General features: G+C 46.5%; 1 protein-coding gene across 1 annotated transcript in view; it reads right to left on the bottom strand.

Annotated features, from left to right (window-relative positions):
• LOC132832339 (copine-4) overlaps positions 1–23,863 on the bottom strand; it is a 321,120-nt gene that overhangs the window by 98,698 nt on the left and 198,559 nt on the right. Inside the window, exons 5-6 of the mRNA XM_060850268.1 lie at positions 20,411–20,494; positions 19,603–19,692 (exon numbers count right to left, since the gene is read on the bottom strand). Coding sequence (XP_060706251.1) covers positions 19,603–19,692; positions 20,411–20,494 — 174 coding nt within the window. The remainder of the gene's footprint in view (positions 1–19,602; positions 19,693–20,410; positions 20,495–23,863) is intronic.

The raw sequence follows: 23,863 nt of genomic DNA, 5'->3' as shown, positions 1-23,863 counted from the left end.
CATCTGGATGGTTTCAAAAATAATTCCAGCATGTGTGGTTGACTCTTAACTGTCCTCTGGGCAACTGGGGATGGGCAATAAATGCTAGCCTGGCCAGAAACGCCCTCATCCCTTGAATGTATTAAAAAAAGCACATTTACTGCCTTTCTTAATATATTTACCAATTAATATTCACTTGCTGTCTGTATTACTGCTAATGAACATATTAATATCATTTCACTAGTAGAGATTGTTTTGTTACATTCCACCGATTTCACTACTGAACCATAACAGGCGAGAAGGGGAACTTGGCCGAGTGTTAGTATTACAACCTAATTTACTGTCTGGAACTGGAGAACTGACAATGAATGGTTAATAAATAACAAGGGATATTTGAATTTAGAGGTGAAAATGGAAATTGTCCTGGTACCCTAATCTGAATGCCTGTGTTAATGAGAGGCCATTGAGCTGACATCCTGAGCAGGAACTGACCAGGGCCTTGGGATGTGAAGTGCATGGAAAGTGCTGTGATATCTCAGAGAGCTGAGTCAGGATGTGCATCTGCTAAGCAGTCCCCACGCAAAGCCATCTTCTCCATTGCGGGCGACAAGGCTAATTGGTCACCCCATTCCAAGAGGTCTCAGCTGGTTTCTACAATTAAACAGCCCTCTAAAGGCCATCCAATGGGGAAGCTAACAGTGTGCCCTTCCCCCACCCAATGGGGAAGCTGTTTGGCCCCTCCCCCCATCCAATGGGGAAGTCAACAGCTTATTGGAGGTGACCTCCCTACAGCAGCACTTGGGTCATTGGAACCTGATGAGTCATGGTCCAATAGGAAAAGCAGGTCCTCCAGCCCCAATCACTTCCCTTGGAGAGGGGGGATTCCCTTCCTACTTTCGGCCAGGTGAATTTCATTGCTTTAATTTCAAATACCTGTCTGAGGGAGGGAAGGTTGAGTGTAGGTGTAGAGGGACTGTCTTATTAGGAAAGGGGGCATTATCAGGAAAGGAGTTTTTTCACTAGACTGTTAATCCTGAGATAAAAAGTGTGGCGCTGGAATAGCACAACAGGTCAGGCAGCATTCAAGGAGCAGGACAGTCAATGTTTTGGGCATAAGCTCTTCAGAATGTCCGGGGGTGGGGGCCAAGAGGACTGAGAGATAAATAGGATTGAGGTATAGCTAGGAAGGTGATAGGTGCATGCAGGTAGGGGTTATTAGTGATAAGTTGGATGAGAGGGTGGAGCAAATCTGTGGGAAGGAAGATGGACAAGTAACCCAGTTCATGAGGGCAGTGCTGAGTTGGAGGGTTGGATCTGGGATAAGGTAGGGGTGGGGGGGGAAGGGGAGATGAGGAAACTGGTGAAATTGACATTGATTCCATGTGGTTAAAGGGTCCCAAAGTGGAAGGTGAGGTGTTTTTCCTCCAGGCATCGGGTGGCTAGGATTTGGCGGTGGAGGTGGCCCAGGACTTGCATGTCCTTGGCAGAGCGGGAGGGGGAGTTGAAGAGTTCAACCACAGGGCAGTGGGATTGTTTAGTGTGTGTGTCCCAGAGATGTTCTCTGAAACGACCCGGAAGCTGGCGTCCTGTCTCCCCAATACAGAGGAGACCACATCGGGAGCAACGGACACAGTAGATGAGGTGTTTGGATGTGCAGGAAAATCTCTGCTGGATGTAGAAGGATCCTTTAGGGCCTTGGATGGAGATGAAGCAGGGGCGACGTGTGGGCACAGGTTTTACACCTCTTGCAGTGCCGAGAGTGGAGGGTGGCGTGTTAATCCAGAGACCCAAATAATGTTCTGGGGTCCAGGTTCGAAACCCGTCATGGCAGATTGTGGAATTTGAATTCAGAAAAAGAAATCTGGAATTAAGAATCTAATAATGACCATAAATCCATTGTTAATTGTCAGGAAAAACACTTCAGGTTTACTACTTCCTTTAGGGAAGGAAACTTGCCATCTGCACCTGGTCTGGCCTACACACGACTCCAGACCCAGAGCCATGTGGCTGACTCTTAACTGCACTCTGGGCAATTCGGGATGGGCAATAAATGCTGGTTTAGCAGTGCCCTCATCCTGTGAATGAATTAAACAGAAGTTAAGTAGGTTCTCACTGGAGTTTGGCGAATGAGAGTTGCCTTTATTGAAACAAACACAATTCTTACAGAGATTGACAGAGTAGATACTGAGAGGTGGTTTGCCCTTATGGGAGAATCTAGGAGCAGCGTGTCTCATCTCAGAATAACGGGTTGCTTATTTCACACAGAGAGGAATGCCTTCTCCCCAAAGGTCCCTGGAATTCTATGCCTGAGGTATTAAGTGTATTGAAGGCTGAGACAGACAGATTTAAAGATCAATAATTAAGAGAAATGGCAGGAAAGTAGAAATGAGGATCACCTGATCAGCTGTGATCTCATAGCGTGGGGTAGCAGATCCAATGGACTGAATAGCCTAATTCTGCTCCTATGTCAATGGCAAACCCTTGAGATCTCTAGTCTGTTTCAGCAGTGCCCACCCTTCCTGGTGAAGTCACTGAGGCATCAGAACTGATTGGGTTCCAGTACCAGGAGCCTACCTACCAGTGCCTGGGCTGACACATGGGCATTGAGTTAGATATTGTCCAAGGCAGCCCCATTGCTTGTAAGCATGATCTTGGGTCTTGCTTTGTGCTGTAACATCCTGAAGCCTGATGTAAAAATCAGGCCATGAATTCTTTTTCTCTTTCCACAAATGCTGCCTGGGACTGCTGGATATTGCTGAAAATGTGTTGCTGGTTAAAGCACAGCAGGTCAGGCAGCATCCAAGGAACAGGAAATTCGACGTTTCGGGCCAGAGCCCTTCATCAGGAATGAGGAGAGGGTACCAGGCAGGCTAAGATAAAAGGTAGTGAGGAGGGACTTGGGGGAGGGGCGATGGGGATGTGATAGGTGGAAGGAGGTCAAGGTGAGGGTGATAGGCCGGAGTGGGGTGGGGGCGGAGAGGTCAGGAAGAAAATTGCAGGTTAGGAGGGCGGTGCTGAGTTCGAGGGAATCGACTGAGACAAGGTGGGGGGAGGGGAAATGAGGAAACTGGAGAAATCTGAATTCATCCCTTGTGGTTGGAGGGTTCCCAGGCAGAAGATGAGGCGCTCTTCCTCCTACTGTCGTGTTGTTATGTTCTGGCGATGGAGGAGTCCAAGGACCTGCATGTCTTCGGTGGAGTGGGAGGGAGAGTTAAAGTGTTGAGCCACGGGGTGGTTGGGTTGGTTGGTCCGGGTGTCCCAGAGGTGTTCCCTGAAGCGTTCTGCAAGTAAGCGGCCCGTCTCCCCAATATAGAGGAGGCCACATCGGGTGCAGCGGATGCAATAGATGATGTGTGTGGAGGTACAGGTGAATTTGTGGCGGATATGGAAGGATCCCTTGGGGCCTTGGAGAGAAGTAAGGGAGGAGGTGTGGGCGCAAGTTTTGCATTTTCTGCGGTTGCAGGGGAAGGTGCCGGGAGTGGAGGTTGGGTTATTTGCTGGATATTTCCAACATTTCCTGTTTTTATCTCTAAACTTCTGCTTTGATGTGATTCTGGGAACAGATGTCAACTTGAACCATTAGTTTTATTCAAAGCAGTAACTCGCAGTGATTGCATTTGAAAATGGATAAACGTTTCATGTCAATTTACATTTCCAAACTCTCAGGCACAGCACGTATGTCTTTCCAGAGTTTTATAACTCATGACTTTGCAGTTTCATTCATCTCTATCTCAATCACTGTTTGTCCAGATCTGGATATTTCACTGTACAGAGCGACCTGTTTCCACGGTTTCAGTTATCTGCGGGTTACCGCAGCCCAAACCTATTATAGGGAAGATCCAGGAACCAGGAGGCTGCTGGAGAGGTATCTTTTCCATTTAAATGAATGGATAGTCACAGTTGCTTTCTGTTTGTCATTTCTCCCATATACAACTGATACAGTAAAATCGAGACAGCATTCCTCTAGGACCAAGGTTGCTACATGGACAGCACAAACTATACAATCACAAAGCACCTAAGAAGTGCAAAACGCACAAGTTACAGTGTAATAGAAGAATGATAAATAATGGACATTTTTTTGAGCAGCAGTTTGAAGTTGTGCAAAGAATTTCAGATGGGAAAGAGTCCGATCATACGATGTTAAGGAGCCTGATGGCTTGGGGAAAGAAGCTGTTGCATAGTCTAGCCATGACAGACCGAATGCTCCGGTCTCTTCTGCCAGATGGCGGGAGGGAGAAGGGTTTCAGTGAGGGGTGTGTGGGGTTTTCCACAATGCTGTTAGCCTTTCGGGTGCAGCGAGTGGTGTAACTGTCTGTAATGGAGGGAAGAGAGACCGCGATGATCCTGTCGGCTGTCCTCACTATCCATTGTAGGGTCTTCCAAATAGGTTTGCACCTAGCCGCAGTTTCAGGCTTCTGCGGTAGGTCTTGGTACGTGGGGACTGCTATTCAGAACAATCCTTTCTCTTCTCCTTTTCTATTCTTACTTTCAGAACAGATCACAGAATTATATATGATAGTGTGGAATGAGACCATTCAGTGCATCGTGCCTGCACCAGATCTTCAAAGAGCATCATTGCCGATCTCAAGCTTTGTTCCCCTTACCCTTCAGATTATTTCTATCTAAATAATCATTCAATGTCCTCTCCAATGGTTTCTCAGATGCAGGAGGCCGAGCCAGCCCTACTTTGACACTGAGTGAGCGGGCTCTGCAATAGCTGAACAGAACAATTTTATAGTATGTTTCATTGGCTCCTTGACAGCAAATGACTCTTCAGAATCTGGGGACCACTGGAAATAGCATAGAAACATGGGGTCCACTCCCCCCACCAACCCACCCTCCACTCTCAGCACCTTCCCCTTGCCACTGCAAGAGGTGCAAAACCTGCACACACACCTCCCCCCTCACCTCAGTCCAAGACCCCAAAGGATCCTTCCACATCCATCAGATATTTTCCTGTACTTCCACACACCTGATCTACTGTGTCTGTTGCTCTCGATGTGGTCTCTTTGACATTGGGGAGACAGGACGCCAACTTGCAGAACATTTCTGAGAACATCTTCGGGAAACACTCATGAAACAACCCGCACCACCCTGCGGCTGAACACTTTAACTTCCTCTCCCACTCCACCAAGGAGGTGCAGGTACTGGGCCTCCTCCATTGCCACTCCCTTACCACCCGATGCCAGCAGGAAAAATGCCTCCTCTTCCGTCTTGGGACTCTCCAACCACATGGGATCAATGTGGATTTCACCAGTTTCCTCATCTCCCCGGCCCCCCCACCTTATCCCAGACCGAACCCTCCAACTCAGCACCACCCTCTTGAACTGTCCTACCTGTCCATCTTCGTTCCCATCTATCTGCTCCACCCGCCTCTCTGACCTATCATCATTACCCCCACTTTCATTAACCTATTGCACTCTAGGTTACCTTCCACCCCACCCCCCAGCCCCATCCCTTCCCATTTAGCTCCCAGCCCCTTTGAGCCACCCCCTCATTCCTGATGAAAAGCTTATGCTTGAAACATCGACTCTCCTGCTCCTCGGATGCTGCCTGACCGGCTGCGCTTCTCCAGCACCACACTCTTCGACTCTGATCTCCAGCGTCTGCAGTGCTCACTTTCCTCCATCTAATATCCTGTTCGCACTTTCTCCCCATACCCTTTGATCCCTAAAGCTCTGAGAACTATAGCTGACTCCTTCTTGAAGCCTCAATCCCTTTCTGTGGCAGAGAATTCCACAGGCTTCACTATTGTCTGGGTGAAGACATTTCTCCCTAGCTCAGTACCAAATGGCTGATCCATCTCCTTGGACTGTGAGCTCTGTTCTGAGGGGCACCACTTTGTGAAATGTGGATCTCACAGGGAGCATAATTCAAGTGTGTAAGTATTCTTAAATTAACCTGTTCAAATATTTTACAGCATGATACCATGGCATCATAAGTGTTTAACTACCCCTGTCCTAATGCTGACCAGTGGATCCTGTGACCAATAACAAGAACAACTCACTTTTATAGAGCATCGTTAAGGGCTTTTGCCCAAAACGTCGATTTCGCTGCTCGTTGGATGTTGCCTGAACTGCTGTGCTCTTCCAGCACCACTGATCCAGAATCTGGTTTTCAGCATCTGCAGTCAGTGTTTTTACCTCTGAGCATTGATGGTGGAGTGGGGGGTAGACTGAGCATTGATGGTGGAGTGGGGGGTAGACTGAGCATTGATGGTGGAGCGGGGGATAGACTGAGCATTGATGGTGGAGTGGGGAGTAGACTGAGCATTGATGGTGGAGTGGGGAGTAGACTGAGCATTGACGGTGGAGTGGGGGGTAGACTGAGCATTGACGGTGGAGTGGGGGGTAGACTGAGCATTGATGGTGGAGTGGGGGGGTAGACTGAGCATTGATGGTGGAGTGTAGGGTAGACTGAGCATTGATGGTGGAGTGGGGGGGTAGACTGAGCATTGATGGTGGAGTGTAGGGTAGACTGAGCATTGATGGTGGAGTGGGGAGTAGACTGAGCATTGATGGTGGAGCAGGGAATAGACTGAGCATTGATGGTGGAGTGGGGAGTAGACTGAGCATTGATGGTGGAGTGGGGGGTAGACTGAGCATTGATGGTGGAGTGGGGGGTAGACTGAGCATTGATGGTGGAGTGGGGAGTAGACTGAGCATTGATGGTGGAGTGGGGTAGACTGAGCATTGATGGTGGAGTGGGGAGTAGACTGAGCATTGATGGTGGAGTGGGGTAGACTGAGCATTGATGGTGGAGAGAATGGATCTTTGTGGATGTGGTGCCTGGATTTGCTTGGTGGATCTGATCTGATTATTTAATGACTACAATGGCATTGGATTGCTGAAATCTAAGGACAGAAACTAGAGAATATTTCAATGTAATGTGCACTGTAAATAATTCCAAAATCTATGTAGCCTCAAAACTTTACTTTCAACATTTATGATTGGATGGATTTAATTAGTATTTAAATGTTATTCCAGGTACTCCGTTGTATGCTGCTCATTTCCGGCCAGGACAGTACGTGGATGTCACAGCAAAAATGTATGTCCTTCATTAGAACAAGGAGGGCACTCATTTAAGACTGTCATGCAAAGGAATTTCTTCTCCCAGAGGACAGTCTGGGATTCTCGACTGGAGGGAGTTGTGGGGGCCGGATCACTGAAAGCATTTAAAGAGGAGGTGGATAGAGCTTGGAAATCGTGAGGACTATGATGAGTTGGCACAGAAGAGGTGTTGATTCCTGGAGCAGATCAGCCATGATCTTTTTGGAATGGAGGGATAGATTTGAGGGACTGAATGGCCCCCCTCCTGCTCCTGTTTCTTATATTTATTATTTACATGTGCCTGAACTGGAGAAAAAGGGAGAAGTTGTCATTTTTGTTTCAATTCACTCATTGGACGTGGGCATCGTTGGCTGACCAGCTTTTATTACCTGTCCTTAGTGCTCTTGAGGGTGGTAGTGAGCTGCCTTCTCGAACCATTACAGACAATGTGCTGTAGGTAGCCCCACAGTGTCATCAGAAAGGGAATTCCAGGATTCTGATCCAGCAACATTGAAGGAACGATAATATATTTCCAAGTCAGAATGATGAATAGCTTGGAGGGGAACTTTCAGGTGATTGTGTTCCCATGTATCTGCTACCCTTGTCCTTTCAGATGGAAGTATCATGAGTTTGGGAGGTGCTGTCTGAGAATCTTTGGTGAATGTCTGCAGTGCATCTTGTAGATAGTACACACTGCTGCGACTGAGCGCTGGTGGTGGAGGGAGTGGTTGCTTGTGAATGTGGTACCAATCAAGTGGGCTGCTTTGTCCTGGATGGTGTCAAGGTTCTTGAGTATTGTTGAAGCTGCACCCATCCAGGCAAGAGGGGAGTATTCCATCACACTCCTGACTTGTGCCTTGTAGATGGCAGACAGGCTTTGGGGAGTCACAGTCAATAAAATGTGGGAAAAGCACAGCAGGTCAGGCAGCATCTGAGGAGCAGGAGAGTTGACTTCCAGACTTAATCCTTCATCAAGATTGGGGAGGGGGGAGGAGGCTGAGAATTAAATGGGGTGGGAGGTGTGGCTAAGTGAAGGGTAGTTGTGCAGAAGGTGATTAACTCATTGCAGAAGTCCAAGTCTCTGAAGCAATGCTGTAATTCTTAAGCCAGTCTACCTCAGTTATGGCCACAGTTCCTGCTGGGGTCAGTCACCTCACTGGGTTGTCACTGAGGGAGTGTGTGTCCATGCCCCACACCCCTCACGCGCCAGGGGCTGGTGTCAGGGCTTCTCACCAGTTGGCAAACTCCTGCCTGATAATTCGACTCTTGTGACCTGTCACCCAGATTACCAAAGACAGGTCACAGAGCTGGGGCGTGGAGCTGAATTACCTGGGATTGTGGAGAGTGGGAGCTGTTTGGGAAGCAAGTCATAACTGGGCACTGTGAGGGGCGGGGCTTTCCAGCACTTTACATTTTGGGAGTGGGTACATTGCGGTTGGTAAGCCCACCCATATTCAGGAAGTGAGTGCCCAGTGAGGATTCTTCAAAGCCTAGGCAAGAGAACTAAATGCAGACCTGCAGGACTTCTCAGTTTTTCCAGCATACATCCCTCTTACTTAAAACAGTAAAATGTTGCTATCTGACAGGTGATTGATTCTTAGACCACTACGATGAAAATGACTCCCACCCCACCTTATTCCCCCTGGAGAGATAGCTGAGCTCTTTATCTGTGTTGTACGAAAGATTTTGAAAAGTGGCCTGAGAGGAATCCATTGTTGAAGCAGCGTCTCACTCACTCGCCCTCTACAACAGCCTGTAGCTCATCAGAAAACACATCAAATAACACACCAAACATACACCCACCATGCTTGTGAAAGCATAAATACTGTGGATGTTAGAAATCTGGAACAGATTGAGAGAAAATGCTGGAGAAACTAAGCAGGTCTGGCAGCATCTGTGGGGAGAGGAGCAGAGTTAGCGTTTCGAGTCTAGTGAACTTCTCCTTTTAGACTCACACGAATTTGGACAGGAAACCAATGCAATGTGGGGAGGTGTCCCAAAGGAGATTTCCACTGTGTGATCTAACTCCTGTTCCCCATTAGCAAACCGCCCCCCATCCAAATAAAAGTTCAGACAGTTTTAACTCCGTTTCCCTCTCCCACAGATGCCCTCAGATGTGATGAGATTTCCCAGCAGTTCCTGGAATTGGAATTCAAAGGAATCTTCAACGTTGCTGGCAACAATTTTCAACAGCAGGTTAACAACATTCCCCCAGGACACTCGGGGAGTTGCTTTAGGGGCAGGATGAGGCCATTCAGCCCCTCGAGCCGGCCCCACCATTTAATAAAACCGTGGCTGATCTCATCTCGGCCTCAGCTCCACTTTGCTGCCCACTCCGCATAAACCTTCGACCCATTACTAATTAACAACTCGTCTGTCTCCTCCTTACAGTTACTCAGTATCCCAGCATCCATTGCACTCTGGAGAAGTGAATTCCACAGATTCATGACCCTTTGAGAGAAGTAATTCCACCTCATCTCTGTTTTAAATCTGCCCCCCTCCCTTATCCTAAATCCAAGACCTTGATCGCCCCTCATGGAGAAACATCCTCGGTAAGTCTACTTTATCAATCCCCTTCAGCATCTCATTGATCTCACTTAGATCTCCCCTCATTCTTCTAATCTCGGAGGAGTATTGGCCTAAACTGTTCAATCTGTCCTCATAAGGCAAACCTTTCATCTCTGGAGCTAATCTATGGAACCTTCTCTGAACTGCATTAATTTAAAGTTTGAAAAATGGATGGTGAGACAATGGTTGATTCCTGCAAAGTTTAGTTTTTAGTTAGCTTTGCTTGGAAACTGAAGTTTCCAAGTTCCCTCACCAGGCACACTGGATCAATGCAGTAGAAAGGCATTTACCTTGGTACAAAATACAGAGGTCTTGATCATGCCTACTTCAACAACAACAATTTGGAATTATATTGATCCTTTAATGCAACGAAACCTCCCAAAATGCTTCACAGGGGCATTATTGCAGGGATGAAAATGTGTTGCTGGAAAAACGCAGCAGGTCAGGCAGCATCCAAGGAACAGGAGATTCGACGTTTCGGGCATAAGCCCTTCTTCAGGAATCCCGAAACATCGAATCTCCTGCTCCTTGGATGCTGCCTGACCTGCTGCATTTTTCCAGCAACACATTTTCAGCTCTGATCTCCAGCATCTGCAGACCTCACTTTCTCCAGCATTACTGCAGGGAGACACATATCAGGTGAATTAGCTAAAAGCTAGGTCAAAGAGATTGGTTGTTGGTTAGCTTGCTGAGCTGTTTTGTCACTGTGCTAAGTTACATCATCAGTGTGACCTCTGTGAAGTGCTGGTGTTCTACTCCATTGATATCTATATGGGTCCGGCCTGTTCAGGTAGGCATTTATGGTTTTGCCCTGCAGTGGTTGGTATAAAGGATTGATTTCTACAGGCTTGGCGATGGCATTCCAGGTTGAAAACCAGACCTCTAGGAATTCCTGTGCACGTCTCTGGTCAGCTTATCCTGGTATGGTTACATTGTCCCTGTCAAATTGATATATGTACTGAGATGAGGGAGAGTTGGTCATGCTGTTTTGTTGCTAGTTGGTGTTTTTGTCTCCGGATTCCTAGTTTTCTTCCAGTCTGTCTGACACAGTGTTTATGGCAGTCGTTAACATGGGATTATGTTGGTCCCACGTGTGATGGGTATGGGGTCTTTCATCCTTGTGAGTAGTTGGTCCTAAGGAGCATCTTAAAGGGGGAAGGGGAGAAGCAGAAAGTAAATTCCAGGAGCTCTGAGTCAGGCAGCTGACTTTGTGGACTGCAAATGGAGGAATCATTAAAAATCGGTAAAGTGTAGATATCATGGAGGGTTGTGGGGCTGGAGGAGGCGACAGAAATAGGGAAGGATGTGAAGGGTCTTGGACATGAGGACACTCAAGATGTTGCCTGAACAAACACTAAGGTAGGTCAGAGAATGTTGGGGGGGGGGAGGTGATGGGTGAACAGAAGACTTGCTGCAAGTACAACACATGGGCAGCCAGGATTTCTGCTGGTCCTCCGGTTCATGGCAGGAGAATTTGGCAGACCCATCAGCCATCCTGAATGTTACACTCAAAAAGCATGTAATTCAAGGATTTTGTCATTGACTCTGAGAGAACAGTGATTGTTGAATACAATTGTTCTTGCCTGACAACCTTCCCCACGTACCGAAGCTCTCTGGTGGAATCATACGGTCAGCTAATAGAAAATGAAAACAGAGAACAGCAGAGAAGATGAGCAACTCTGCAACAGGCCTCATTATTTGACAGCTCCTGCCAGGATTCCAAAAGGTTTGTAACAGTATGATGGATATCTTAAAAATTAGCCAGTCACTGCACTTCATTTGTGCTTCAGAAAATCAGCAGATCCTGAGAACTGAGAATGTGATTGAGTCAAACTCCTTTTTCAACAAAATAAATATTAAAGAGAGTTAGGTAATCACTGCCTTTAGGAAGATCTGTATGGGGATTTATTTTTCATTTCAGTCTTTCCCTTTATTTAGAATTATTAGATTCCCAACAGTATGGAAACAGGCCCTTCAGCCCAACAAGTCCATGCTGACCCTCCGAAGATTAACCCACCCAGACCCATTTCCCTCTGACAAAAGCACCTAACACTATGGGCAAGTTAGCATGGCCAATTCACCTGACCTGCACATCTTAGGATTGTGGGAGGAAACCGGAGCAAATCCATGCAGACATGGGGAGAATGTGCAAACTCCACACAGACAGTCATCCGAGGCTAGAATCAAACCTAGGTCCCTGGCACTGTGAGGCAGCAGTGCTAACCACTGAGCCACTGTGCCATCCCATTGCTGAAAAGAGAGATTTGGTGCTGAGTTTTTAAATTTTGTGCTCATCAAGACTGATTAAAAACAATAAGGTCGACATCGTACCACTGGCAGTTTAATCTGAGGGTCACTCAGGTGAGGGAAGAGATTGAGAAGGAGAATCCTTCCTGTTAACCTCAGCTGGTGTGGGTTTCGAACCCATGCTATTGGCATCACTCTGCATTGTAAACCAGCAATCATGCCAACTGAACTAACACAACATCGGGACAACTGCAAGAATAGTAAATGTCAAATAATTGTCACCATTTATACAATAGGAGCAAAGGCTGCTGATTGGTTGATTGGGAGGCTGACTCTGATTGGCTGAGGAGCTGCCATTGAAAAAGCAAGGAGGAACAAGAGGGTTCTGAGCAATTTGAAGAAAATATGCCAAGTTTGTGCATATTTCTCATTTGCAGAGACTGGGTCCTGTGTATGAATACATGGTACTTCTAGAAAGTAGAAACAAGTCATGTGACACAGTAGCATGGCTCCCTTTCCAGCAATAACCAAACAATGATAATCCAAAGAAAACAATTAGGAATTTTGACTATTCATTTTATTTTCTTTCACGAGACATGGGCATTACCAGCAAAGCCAGCGTTTGTGACTGTATATCCATAAGTGCCAATTAAATGGATTGTCTTTCTAGGTTGGTTCAGAGGGCAGGTACAAGTTAACCACATCGTGTTGAATCACCCAAATTGGGGTGACAGATTTCCATCCTGAAAGCAAATTCATGAAGAAGGCAAGTATTCCTGACACAAACTTTACATTCCAGTTTCTTTTTTTGATTGATGGAATTAATTAAAATCAATCACCAGTTTCCATGGTGGGATATATACTCAGCATCAAAGCACTAGCCCAGTCCTTTAGAATACTTAGTACAATCACATCCCTCCTGTATTAGACCATCCAAAATGCATCACCTCGCACTTGCCTGGACTGAGTTCCATCTGTCACTTCTTCATCCAAGACTCCTGCTTATCTACATCCTGCTGTATTCTCTGGCAATCCTTCTCGTTATTGGCACCTCTCCCAATCATTTACAAACTTGCTAATCAGACCACTTACAATCTCCTCCAATTCATTTATATGTATCACAAACAACAGAGTCCCAGCACTGATCCACTGGTTACAAACCTCTAGTCAGAAAAAAACACACTCCATCTCTACTCTCTGTCTTCTATGGCCAAGCCAGTTCTGCATCCATTTAACCGGCACACTGTAGATCCCATGTGACTTCCTCTTCTGTATCAGCCTGCCTTCTCAAAGGGTCTTGGTAAGGTTCATCTAAACAACATTCACCGCTCTGCCCTTTGTCTTTGTCACTTCCTCAGAAAAACTCAATCAAGTTTGTCAGACATGGCCTCCCCTGCACAAAGCCATGCTGCCTGTCATTAATAAGTTTTTGTTGCAAACGTTTCATCCCCTGGCTAGGCGACATCATCAGTGCTTTGGAGCCTCCTGCGAAGCGTTTCTTTGATGTTTCTTCCGGTATTTATAGTGGTCTGTCCTTGCCGCTTCCTTTTTTCGGCATTCGTGTAGGAACCGGAGTTGTTCGTATGTGGCGCTTAGGCGGTTAGCGCAGGATTCCCATTTCCTGGCTCGTCTCAGCGTTTCTCGCCCGTAAGTGTTCAAAGTTTGTGCAAAGATTTGTAGCTCGGGTGCTCGTTGTTGTGGTTCTGTTCGCCGAGCTGGAAGTTTTCGTTGCAAACGTTTCGTCCCCTGGCTAGGCGACATCATCAGTGCTCTGGAGCCTCCTGCGAAGTGCTTCTTTAATGTTTCTTCGGCAAGGACAGACCACTATAAATACCGGAAGAAACATCAAAGAAGCGCTTTGCAGGAGGCTGCAAAGCACTGATGATGTCGCCTAGCCAGGGGACAAAACGTTTGCAACAAAAACTTCCAGCTCGGCGAACAGAACCACAACAACGAGCACCCAAGCTACAAATCTTCGCACAAACTTTGTCATTAATAAGCCCACGTTTTCCCAAATGTGAGTAAATGTTATCCCTAAGGATCTTCTCCAATAACTTGCCGACCACTGACAAAAGGCTCACTAGCCTATAATTTCCTGGATTATCTTGTTGCCCTTTTTAAACAAAGGAACAACTCTCCAGTCACCTGGGACCTTGCCTGTGACTAACAGGATCCAAAGGAATTGTACAAGGCCCCAATAATTTCCTCCCTTGCTTCTGTCATTTATCTGGAACCAATTCCATCAGGTCCAGCTGTTGAGAAGAATGACAGGAGATCGAATTGATGTCTATAAGATACTAAAGCAGATTGATACAGTAGGTGTAGAGGAGCGGTTTCTCATTGAGGGACAATCTCGAATGAGAGGTTATAGTGTTAGGATAAGGGATAACAGATTTTGGAATTAATTCTCTCAAAGGGTCATGAATCTGTGGAACTCACTACTGCAAAGTGTGGTGGACATTGAGTATATTTAAGGAAGTGATAGAGAGGTTTTCAATTAGTAAAGGTTTGAAGGGTTATTGAGAGTGGACAGGAAAGTGGAGTTGAGGCTGAGATGAGGTCAGCCATGATGGTCTTAAATAGAGGAGGCAGCTCGAGGGGCTGAATGGCCTCCCGCTGCACCCAGTTCTTCTGTTTTTGTGTCAGTGGTGGAGGGAGTGGGTTTTTATAGCTGTGGTGCCAATCAATTAAGCTGCTTTGTCCATAAGACCATTAGGAGCAAAAATTAGGCCATTCAGTCCATCGAGTCTGCTCCACCATTGAATCATGGCTGACAGATTTTTCCAGGAGAAAGTGAGGTCTGCAGATGCAGATGCAGGAATCCTGAAGAAGGGCTTATGCCCGAAACGTCGAATCTCCTGGCCCTTGGATGCTGCCTGACCTGCTGCGCTTTTCCAGCAACACATTTTCAGCTCTGATAGATTTTTTCCGCCCTATTTTCCCACTTTCTCCCCATACCCTTTGATTCTCTTGGCAATCAAGAACTTATCTATCTCAGACTTTAGTATACTAAATGACCTGGCTTCCACAGCCTTCAGTGGCAATGAATTCCACAGGTGTACCACTCTCTAGCTAAAGAGATTTCTCCTCATCTCTCTTCTGAAGGGGCTTGATTTTACTCTAAGGCTGTGCCCTCAGATCCTTGTCTCCCCTGCCAATGGAAACATCTTCCCAATGTCCACTCTGCCCTGGATGGCGATAAGCTTGTCAATGCTGTTGAAGCAGCACCCATCCACGTTGAACACAACAGTGCATTTGGAGCTTTAACCTGTGATTCATAAAGCATTCACACAGCCTTTAGTATACGTGACTGGAAGAATCCTCTTCAAACTGAACCCTGAGCAATGGGGAGTGGGCAGGGGCCCAGCGACCTGCTTAACATTGAAGTTGCTGTAGCTATTTGACTGAAGAGAACTGGACAGGGAGGGACCATTCAGTGACTGCCACCTTGATGGCATTGGCAATGAGTGCCCACCTGGCCAACAGGAGGGTGGTCTGCTTCCTGGAGGCTGCAGATACCAGCCAACCCAACCATCGCAGGCCATCTTGGTGCCCTGAGCATCTGAATCAGAGCTGATCCCATCTGCCTACAGAGCTCTGTGTTAGGGACCTCGCCTCCTTTCTGAGCTGGAACTTTGAGCTAGTTCTCCTCTCTCTCCCTGGCAGACGGGAAAGCTGCTGCTGTCACTGGGGATTGATATTAATGTTCCTCTTCTTCCTCATCAGACAAGCAACATGGAGCAGTATAATCCTCTCCCAGGCTGGGTTGGAGGCTGACATCAGAGAGCTGGGACTCAAGGTGATGGAGCTCAAAGAGACGTTGGCAATGATCCATCAAGCAGCAAGAATCCTTTGGCCAGAGTCTCTTACCTGGGCACAGCCGCAGCTCATCAGTTCCACGGCTTAAAGACCTCCCAGGCTGTCAGTTTCACTCAAACCCCACCCCACTCCACGTTCTCAATCCGTTGAGTCTGGCAAAGTTCTCAGAGCTCAGGAAATACAAACTCGATGGCAACGTTGGATCATGGGTCTAACCGTACGATTCAATACCTCACTGAACAGCTCGACAATGATTTCCCACGTGCCTCTGAACCGAAGGAACACAGAAGTGGGCGGTAGGTCTATAACCTGACACTACTTGTTGGATCTTGACCACCCCTCCCCCACCCACCCCCAACCCAGCAGCCCATATTCCTTTTTCTAAAGCCTAGCAATCCATCTCTCTGATCAACTGATTGGTTCATCCATCCTCCTACCTTCAAAGATCTGTGGACAGAGAGACAGTCTCTCTATCTCTCTCTCTCTCTCTCTCTCTCTCTCTCTCTCTCCTCTTTCAGATCCTGTAGAATTGTACCTTTTGGGATATATTGTCTTTCCCCATTCTTCCAATCAATATCTTTCATCTTGTATCAATGGGGAATGTAGCTTGCAGGGAAAAAAGTGCATTAAGGAGTAACAAGAAGATGGATTACTGGACTAATGGCAGGCTACTTGGTAGTGTGGATGAGCAGAGGGATCTTGGTGTCCATGTACACAGATCTCTGAAAGTTGCCACCCAGGTAAATAGTGCTGTGAGGAAGGCATATGGCGTACTGGGCTTTATTGGTAGAGGAATTGAGTTCCGGAGTCCTGAGGCCATGTTGCAGTTGTATAAGACTCTGGTGCGGCCTTATCTGGAGTATTGTGTGCAGTTTTGGTCGCCATACTATAGGGAGGATGTGGAGGCACTGGAACGGGTGCAGAGGAGGTTTACCAGGATGTTGCCTGGCATGGTAGGAAGATCGTATGAGGAAAGGCTGAGGCACTTGGGCCTGTTCTCATTGGAGAAAAGAAGGTTTAGGGGAGATTTGATAGAGGTGTACAAGATGATTAGGGGTTTAGCTGTTACTAGGGGACACAGCTTTAAATTAAGGGGGGTTGGTATAGGACAGATGTTAGGGGTAGATTCTTTACTCAGCGGGTTGTGAGTTCATGGAATGCCCTGCCAGTATCAGTGGTGGACTCTCCCTCTTTATGGTCATTCAAGCGGGCATTGGATAGGCATATGGAGGTTATTGGGCTAGTGTAGGTTAGGTAGGCTTCAGTCGGCGCAACATCAAGGGCCGAAGGGCCTGTACTGCGCTGTATTTTTCTATGTTCTATGTAGTCCCTTTTATAACCAGAGGCTGTTCCAATGTGCTTTATAGCCAATGAAGAAGTTGGGAAGTGAAATCACTGTTGGTGAAATGTAGGAAATGCCAGAGCTAATTTGCACAGAGCAGGCTCCCACAAACTACACTGTTGCAATGGCCAGACAATGTGGAGTTTTTGCTATGTTGAGGATCGACCCGAGCAGCTCCGTAATGCAGGACTCTATGCTCCATGGTCTGTTCCCTGGGACGCACCCTGAGACAAACATCAATTACGCCTGGAGGACCATCAACTCAGTGAAAGACGCTCTTTGGTCTGCTCGAAACCTGGTGATCTTCCAGCGCAAGAAGTTGACTCTTGACTGACTGTTGCAGGCTGGCACAGGACTACATGTTGAGGGACCCACAAAGCTTGGGTCAGCTGCTGCCAAGGCACAGTGGGAAAAGACCAGCAATTAAGGGCTTTCTACTGAAGTTAAGTGGGGATCCACTTAACTCAGTTCATCCTCCCAATGCCTCAAATGTATGTATATATAATCTTGTACAGTTAAGGAATTCCTTGAAGTTGTTTGTTGGACAGAGTCAAATTCCAGTATTGTTTTTTCTTCATATGCTACTGTACAGAACTGAACGGCTTCAGTGACCATGTATGTATATAAAGATCCGGGGCAGGGCAGGGGATCGAGAGAGAGAGAGAGTGTGAGAGTGAGCATGTGTCTATGTGTGTGTCTGTGTGTCTGTGCGCGTATGTGTCTGTGAGTGTGCCTCTGTGTGTGTCTGTGCACATGTCTCTGTGTGTGCATGCATGTGCGCACGTGTGTGTCTGTGCACATGTGTGTCTGTGTATGTGCGCGCGCATGTGTGTCTGTGTGTGTGTCTGTGCGCGTGCATGTGTGGGTGTGTGTGTTAATGCTATGAGATGTAGCATACATCTGGTAAGGGCCTGGTTTAACATCTCATCTGAAAGATTATTTTAATGACTAATTCTTTCACTATTAACGTGTGCTTCTCATGGGAAGGAACATTGATGCCATAATTACAGTGTAGATGGTGCAGGAAGAGCAACACGTGCAGCACAAAGGGATGACGACATGATTGGGGATTGGATTTGGCACTTAACATGTCAAGCTTCCTTGCAACAGTAACAAACAGCAGCACATTGGGATGTTTAATTGCATTACTGAGATCAGTTGAGTGTTGGGGGGATTGTTGTACAGAAGGTATGCACTTGCCCCAGTCACAATGCACCTTAAGCATTTAGCTTGACCACGAAGAGAAATATTCATGCACACCACTGCTCAAAGAAACAGAAGACACAGATAATTCACAACAAATACGTTGGCACTTCTTAAAGACAAAGGAGATTCGGGATATTAGAAGCATCATTAGGAATATTATTTGCTCTTTCACAATAGATAGTTGAAATATCAAGCCTGACCACAAAACGACCACAACTTTTTTTTATTCATTCGTGGGATGAGAGTGTCATTGGCTCGGCCAACATTTATTGCCCAGAGGGTACTTAAGAGTCAACCACATTGCTGTGGGTCTGGAGTCACATGTCAGTCAGACCAGGTCAGGATGACAGTTTCCTTCCCTAAAGGACATCAGTGAACCAGACAGGATTTCTCTTCAATCTACTACAGTTCCATGGTCACGATTTTTATTGATTTCAAATTCATATACTATGGTGTGACTCAAACCTGGGTCTCCAGACATTACTGAGATTAATGGTCTCCCTCAATGATCTCACCGCCAATGACCTCACCATCAATCACCTCACCGTCAATGACCTCGCCGTCAATGATCTCGCCATCATTAATCTCACTGTCAATGAGCTCAATATCAATGATCTCAGCTCCACGGTGGGATGACAAAGAATCACCAACCCCACCCATGGAACTGATGAACCATGGAAAATAAAAGCAGGAGTAGGAGTTGGCCATTCAGCATTTCAAGCCTGCTCCTTCATTCAATATGATCATGGGGCTGATCATCCAATTCACCATCCCGTGAATGCTTTCTCTCCTTTGATCCCTTTAACCCTAAGAACTATACCCAATACCTTCTTGAAAACACATTTTTGTCTCAACCAGTTTCTGTGGAAGAGAATTCCACAGGCTCTCCACTCTGTGGGTGAGGAAATGTATTATTGCCAGTTGAAGTTCCAAGTTAATTATTGAACTTGAATTTAGCCGTATGCCAAGGTGGGATTTGAACCCAAGTCCTCAGAACTTTAACCTGGGATTCTGCATTACTAATCTGTTGACCTTCCCACGATATCAACAATTCCCCAATTACCACAGTGATTAGCAAAACTGGGTTCAGTCCCAGTGCAGACAGCAAGTGTTTAGCTGTCTACTATCTGTCCACATTGCTGCTAAGACACGTGGGTGAGGGAGAGAGCTGCTGATTGTTTAGCAATTCCTTCACTGGGTTTGGCCGAAGTCTCAGGATCAACAACATCACCTGTACCAAATTGCACAAGCTGTGTTTCCATGAAAATCACCCAGCAGGAATGCAGTGCATAACGCTGTGAGTTGAAACTCATAGGGGTAGTGCATTTTTATTAAATATCAACTTCAACAATTGCACTGAAATGTGAGCGATATTCAGTTTGTTGAGCTTACTTTTAATTTCCGATCATGATCTCCACTGCAGAGGGAATTTACCGAGACTTTAAACGTTTTCCACATTGGATTTAGATTGTTCATGATAACCTATGAAAGCAGAGAAGATAAAGATCAGATATTGAACAGTCACATATAATCTGCTGAATTTGTGTAATTCAGTAAAACTACAATTAATCTCTATTTTAGCAAAAGATCTGCTATCTCTTTAGTGTCAATCATAGAATCCCTACAGTGTGGGAACAGGCCCTTAATCCCAACAAGTCCACACTGACCCTCCAAAGGGTAACCCATTCCCCTCCATTTACCCTTGACTAATGGCCCTAACCCATACATCCCTGAACACTATAGACAATTTAGCATGGCCAATTCACCTCACCTGCACATCTTTGGGCTGTGGGAGGAAACCGGAGCATCGAGAGGAAACCAACACGAGCGGAATGTGCATACTCCACACAGACAGTCACCTGAGGATGGAATCGAACCCAGGTCCCTGGCACTGTGAGGCAGCAGTGCTAACCACTGAGCCACCATGCTGCTCATCATTTTCAACCTCAGCTCACCTCAACAGCAGAACGTCTGCCCCAGCTGCTTGTAAGAGCCATTCAAAGCCCAAACCTGTCTGCGCCTGATTAAAGTGAGAGCAAGCACAAGCAAACTTTTGTGTCGAGGGATCAGTCACAGAGAATCATTTATCAGACCTTGTGCATGGGGTTTGAATGGTAAGAGGACCAAGGGGAGCCCAATTCACAATTCTGTCCCTTGGTGTTAGTGCTTAATCGAATAATCAATGGAGAAACCTGAGTACCTCTGTTCTGTGTACAAGTTGCTGTGTTCCATCATCATTCATCCTGAAAATTTCAAGAAACGGGTCTGATTTGCTGAAAAAGTCCTGCAAAAGAGACAATGTTTTACTCTCATACAATGAACACAATCTGGACACATTGAATTAGTCTCAAGTTGACTGTGTAGAGACATTGGGATGGGGGCAGATGCTGGAAGCCAGGGTCGATAGATGTGAGGCTGGAAAAGTAAAGCAGGTCACACAGCAGCTGAGGAACGGGAGAGTCGATGTTGGATGCTGCCTGACCTGCTGTGCTTTTCCAGCTCCACCGCTATCGGCTACAGACACTGGGATGTTGAGCGGCCAATTCAGCTTGCACCTGATCCCATTAAAACTAAACACTCACCTGTGTGTAATTCATTGAGCTGGACATGAAGATAAACAGCTCTTATGGGCTGACTCAGTAAATCTCTTACAGAAAACAGGAGGAAACCTGCTTTGGAATACCTGACCTTCGGTCTAGGAGGTCTGCCCTGCTCAGACACTGAAGCCCACCATAAAGGAAGGGCTCAGAAATTTGTTTCGTTACCCTGGAAGTTAGGAAGTTTGTGAAATCATAGAATCCCTACAGTGTGGGAGCAGGCTATTTGGTCTATAGAGTCCACAATGACCGTCCAAAGGAATAAGATTTGTCGTGTTTAAATTTACTGTTACCGATTTTGAAAAGACCACTGTAAAGGAAAGCCCTAGCAGGAGACTTTGGAGATGGGGCTGTGAGGACGTTACAGAAGATGTGCATTCGGTTGGCTCCCTGGCATAATCCTAACTCTTCGCATTTCTCCCGGAGACAGACTAGCGACAACCCACCAGAAAGTCAAACTAAAGATGAATACGTTACAATGTCAGTCATAATGTCCGGATTTGTCCATGTCATTGTTAAGGTTGTGAGGAAAGTGATGAGCATGAATTGTCATTGATCATACAAATAGGAAAGAGAGCTTTTTTTGGTGCTGTGGTAGTGTCCCGATGTCTGAACCAGGAGACCAAGATTCAAGTACCACATGCTCAGGAGATGTGAAAAACATCTCTGAACATAGAAATGGGAAACTGTTGGGACCTGGGTTTGAGGCGTAGGAGTTCCTGGATGAGAGCTGGAGGACAAAGTCAGTTGAGGAAATCTCTACAAAGTAGGGCTTTGTTTCTTGGTTTCTATCTCGATGAGAACGATTGCACTGGACATCCCACAACTTCTTGACTCCTACCCGGAATTCTGGGGGGACCAGGGTCAAAGCTCCAGCGGTAAAATTCACCGCCAACCCCCAGCTCCCTCGGCCTTTCACACCCAGTGAAAGGTCGTTGATTTAAAGCATTACAATCTATTTTCTCTCTCTGCTGAGTCTGGCCACATTTCCCTGCATTTTCTGTCATTACAGTAGAATTGAATCATGCACCTCACCGTGCATTTGTGACAGTCATACCACAAACCCCTCTGTGACATTCCTATTCAAAATGAGCTCCATTAAAGTCTGAAATGGCTGCAATCACATCTGTGCTTCCAGCCATTGTGAGAGCTCTATTCATTTTCGTTCAGCCTGTGGTCATGAGCAATTCTAAGCAATTGGATTAGCAAAAAAAAAAATCCCAGAGCCAATTTACATTATATCATTAACTTACATTCTTTCTAAGTAAAGGAACAGATGATGTGAAGCATGTTAACAAATGTTACAAGGGACTCCAAGATATGGACAAGTTGTTTAAGCGTGCCCTCCGATGCTTTCCTCATGCAGTCATAGAGTCATAGAGATGTACAGCATGGAAACAGACCCTTCGGTCCAACCCGTCCATGCCGACCAGATATCCCAGCCCAATCTAGTCCCACCTGCCAGCACCCGGCCCATATCCCTCCAAACCCTTCCTATTCATAGACCCATCCAGATGCCTCACTGTCCTCACCAGGTGCTTCCTTTGTCTGTTCTTCTCCCTTTTAAAACTGCCGTTGTTTTGGCTTTTTTTTCCAAAGTGCCAAAACAATGCAACGGCATATAAAACAGTAATTGCTGCTCCTGGAATTCAAGAAAATCACCTCCAGCACCTAAAAAAAAAGGAGCAGCTCTTGCAGCCAGAAATTTTTCCCGTCCTTCACCTTGGATTACCCAGAATCAGAAATCTATTCTCCCCCCACGGGCTGTTCGAATACAGCGGTGAGCATTTCGACTGGAAAAGGTTAACTGGGGTGAAATTAACCTTCCCCAGCCCACGCTCATTCAGTCTGACAATCAGTAGATGGGGGAGGCAGTTTCTTCACATCTCACACAGCTCATTAAAGTTCTTCAACAGTTCAACATACTTACGTCGAGGTCAGGAGGGTTGTTGTGCTGCAGTAGTACTGTCCGTACCTCTGAGCCAGGAAGCCCAGGTTCAAGTCCCACCTGCTTCAGAGTTGAGTAATGGCATCTCTGGACAGGTTGACGTGAAAATATCCCCCAGGATCAAATCTCACCTGCCCCTGAGGTATTACCATAGAAACCCAATAGTGTGGGAGCAGGGCATTCGGCCCATCGAGTCCACACCACCCTTCCAAAAATCATCCACCCAAACTCACTTCCCTCACCTATCCTTATAACCCTGCATTCTCCATGACTAAATCTGAGCAGATTGATTTAAAATATCTCCCTCCAGACCAGACAGCCTAGCTCTGAGTCCAAACTGTTCAAGTTTCTCATGACGCATCTAAACAGGGTTGACTAAAGAGATCTACATCCTTCATGAATAAAGCTATTTTGAGTCCTGCCACTGACTCATCCCAGTTCCAGCCGAACACCAATTAAAATCAGAGTGTGGGAACAGGAAGACATTGGATTCTACTTTTTATTCTTTCACTGGATGTGGGCATCGCGAGCTCTGCCAGCTTTTATTGTCCATCCCTAGCTGCCCTTGGGAAGGTGGTGCGAAGCTGATGCCTTGAGTCGTTCCAGTCCTTGCACTCACAGTGTGGTTAGGGGGAGAGTCAAGGGTTCTGAACCAGCAACACTGAAGGAGCACCGATACAATTCCAAGCCAGGATGATGTGCGGCTTGGAAGGAATCCTGCAGATGGCTGTGTGCATCTGCCATTCTTATCCTTCTGGGTGGTAGGAGTGGTCATGGATTAGGAAGGTGCTGCCAAAGGAGCCTTGGTGAGTTGTTCCAGCGATGTCTTGCGACAGATGGTACACACTGCTGCTACTGTGCGTCATTGGTGGAGGAAGTGAGTGTTCGAGGTGGGGGAGTGGAGCACCAATCAAGTGAGCCACTTTGGCCTAGATGATGTCAATCTTCTTGAGTGTTGTTGGAGCTGCACTCATCGAGGCAAGCGGGGAGTATCCCATCACACAATTTTAGAAACGGGCCTAATAAATGGAGGATGGGTTTAGGGGAGTTAGTCAGAAGCTAAATAAAATCAAGTCAGACCCTGATTCCCCAAATGATCAGACAGAAT

The sequence above is a fragment of the Hemiscyllium ocellatum genome, chromosome 34 (genome assembly GCF_020745735.1).
Source record: "Hemiscyllium ocellatum isolate sHemOce1 chromosome 34, sHemOce1.pat.X.cur, whole genome shotgun sequence".
Classification (NCBI taxonomy): domain Eukaryota; kingdom Metazoa; phylum Chordata; class Chondrichthyes; order Orectolobiformes; family Hemiscylliidae; genus Hemiscyllium; species Hemiscyllium ocellatum.
This window is presented reverse-complemented; position numbering and strand designations above follow the sequence as displayed.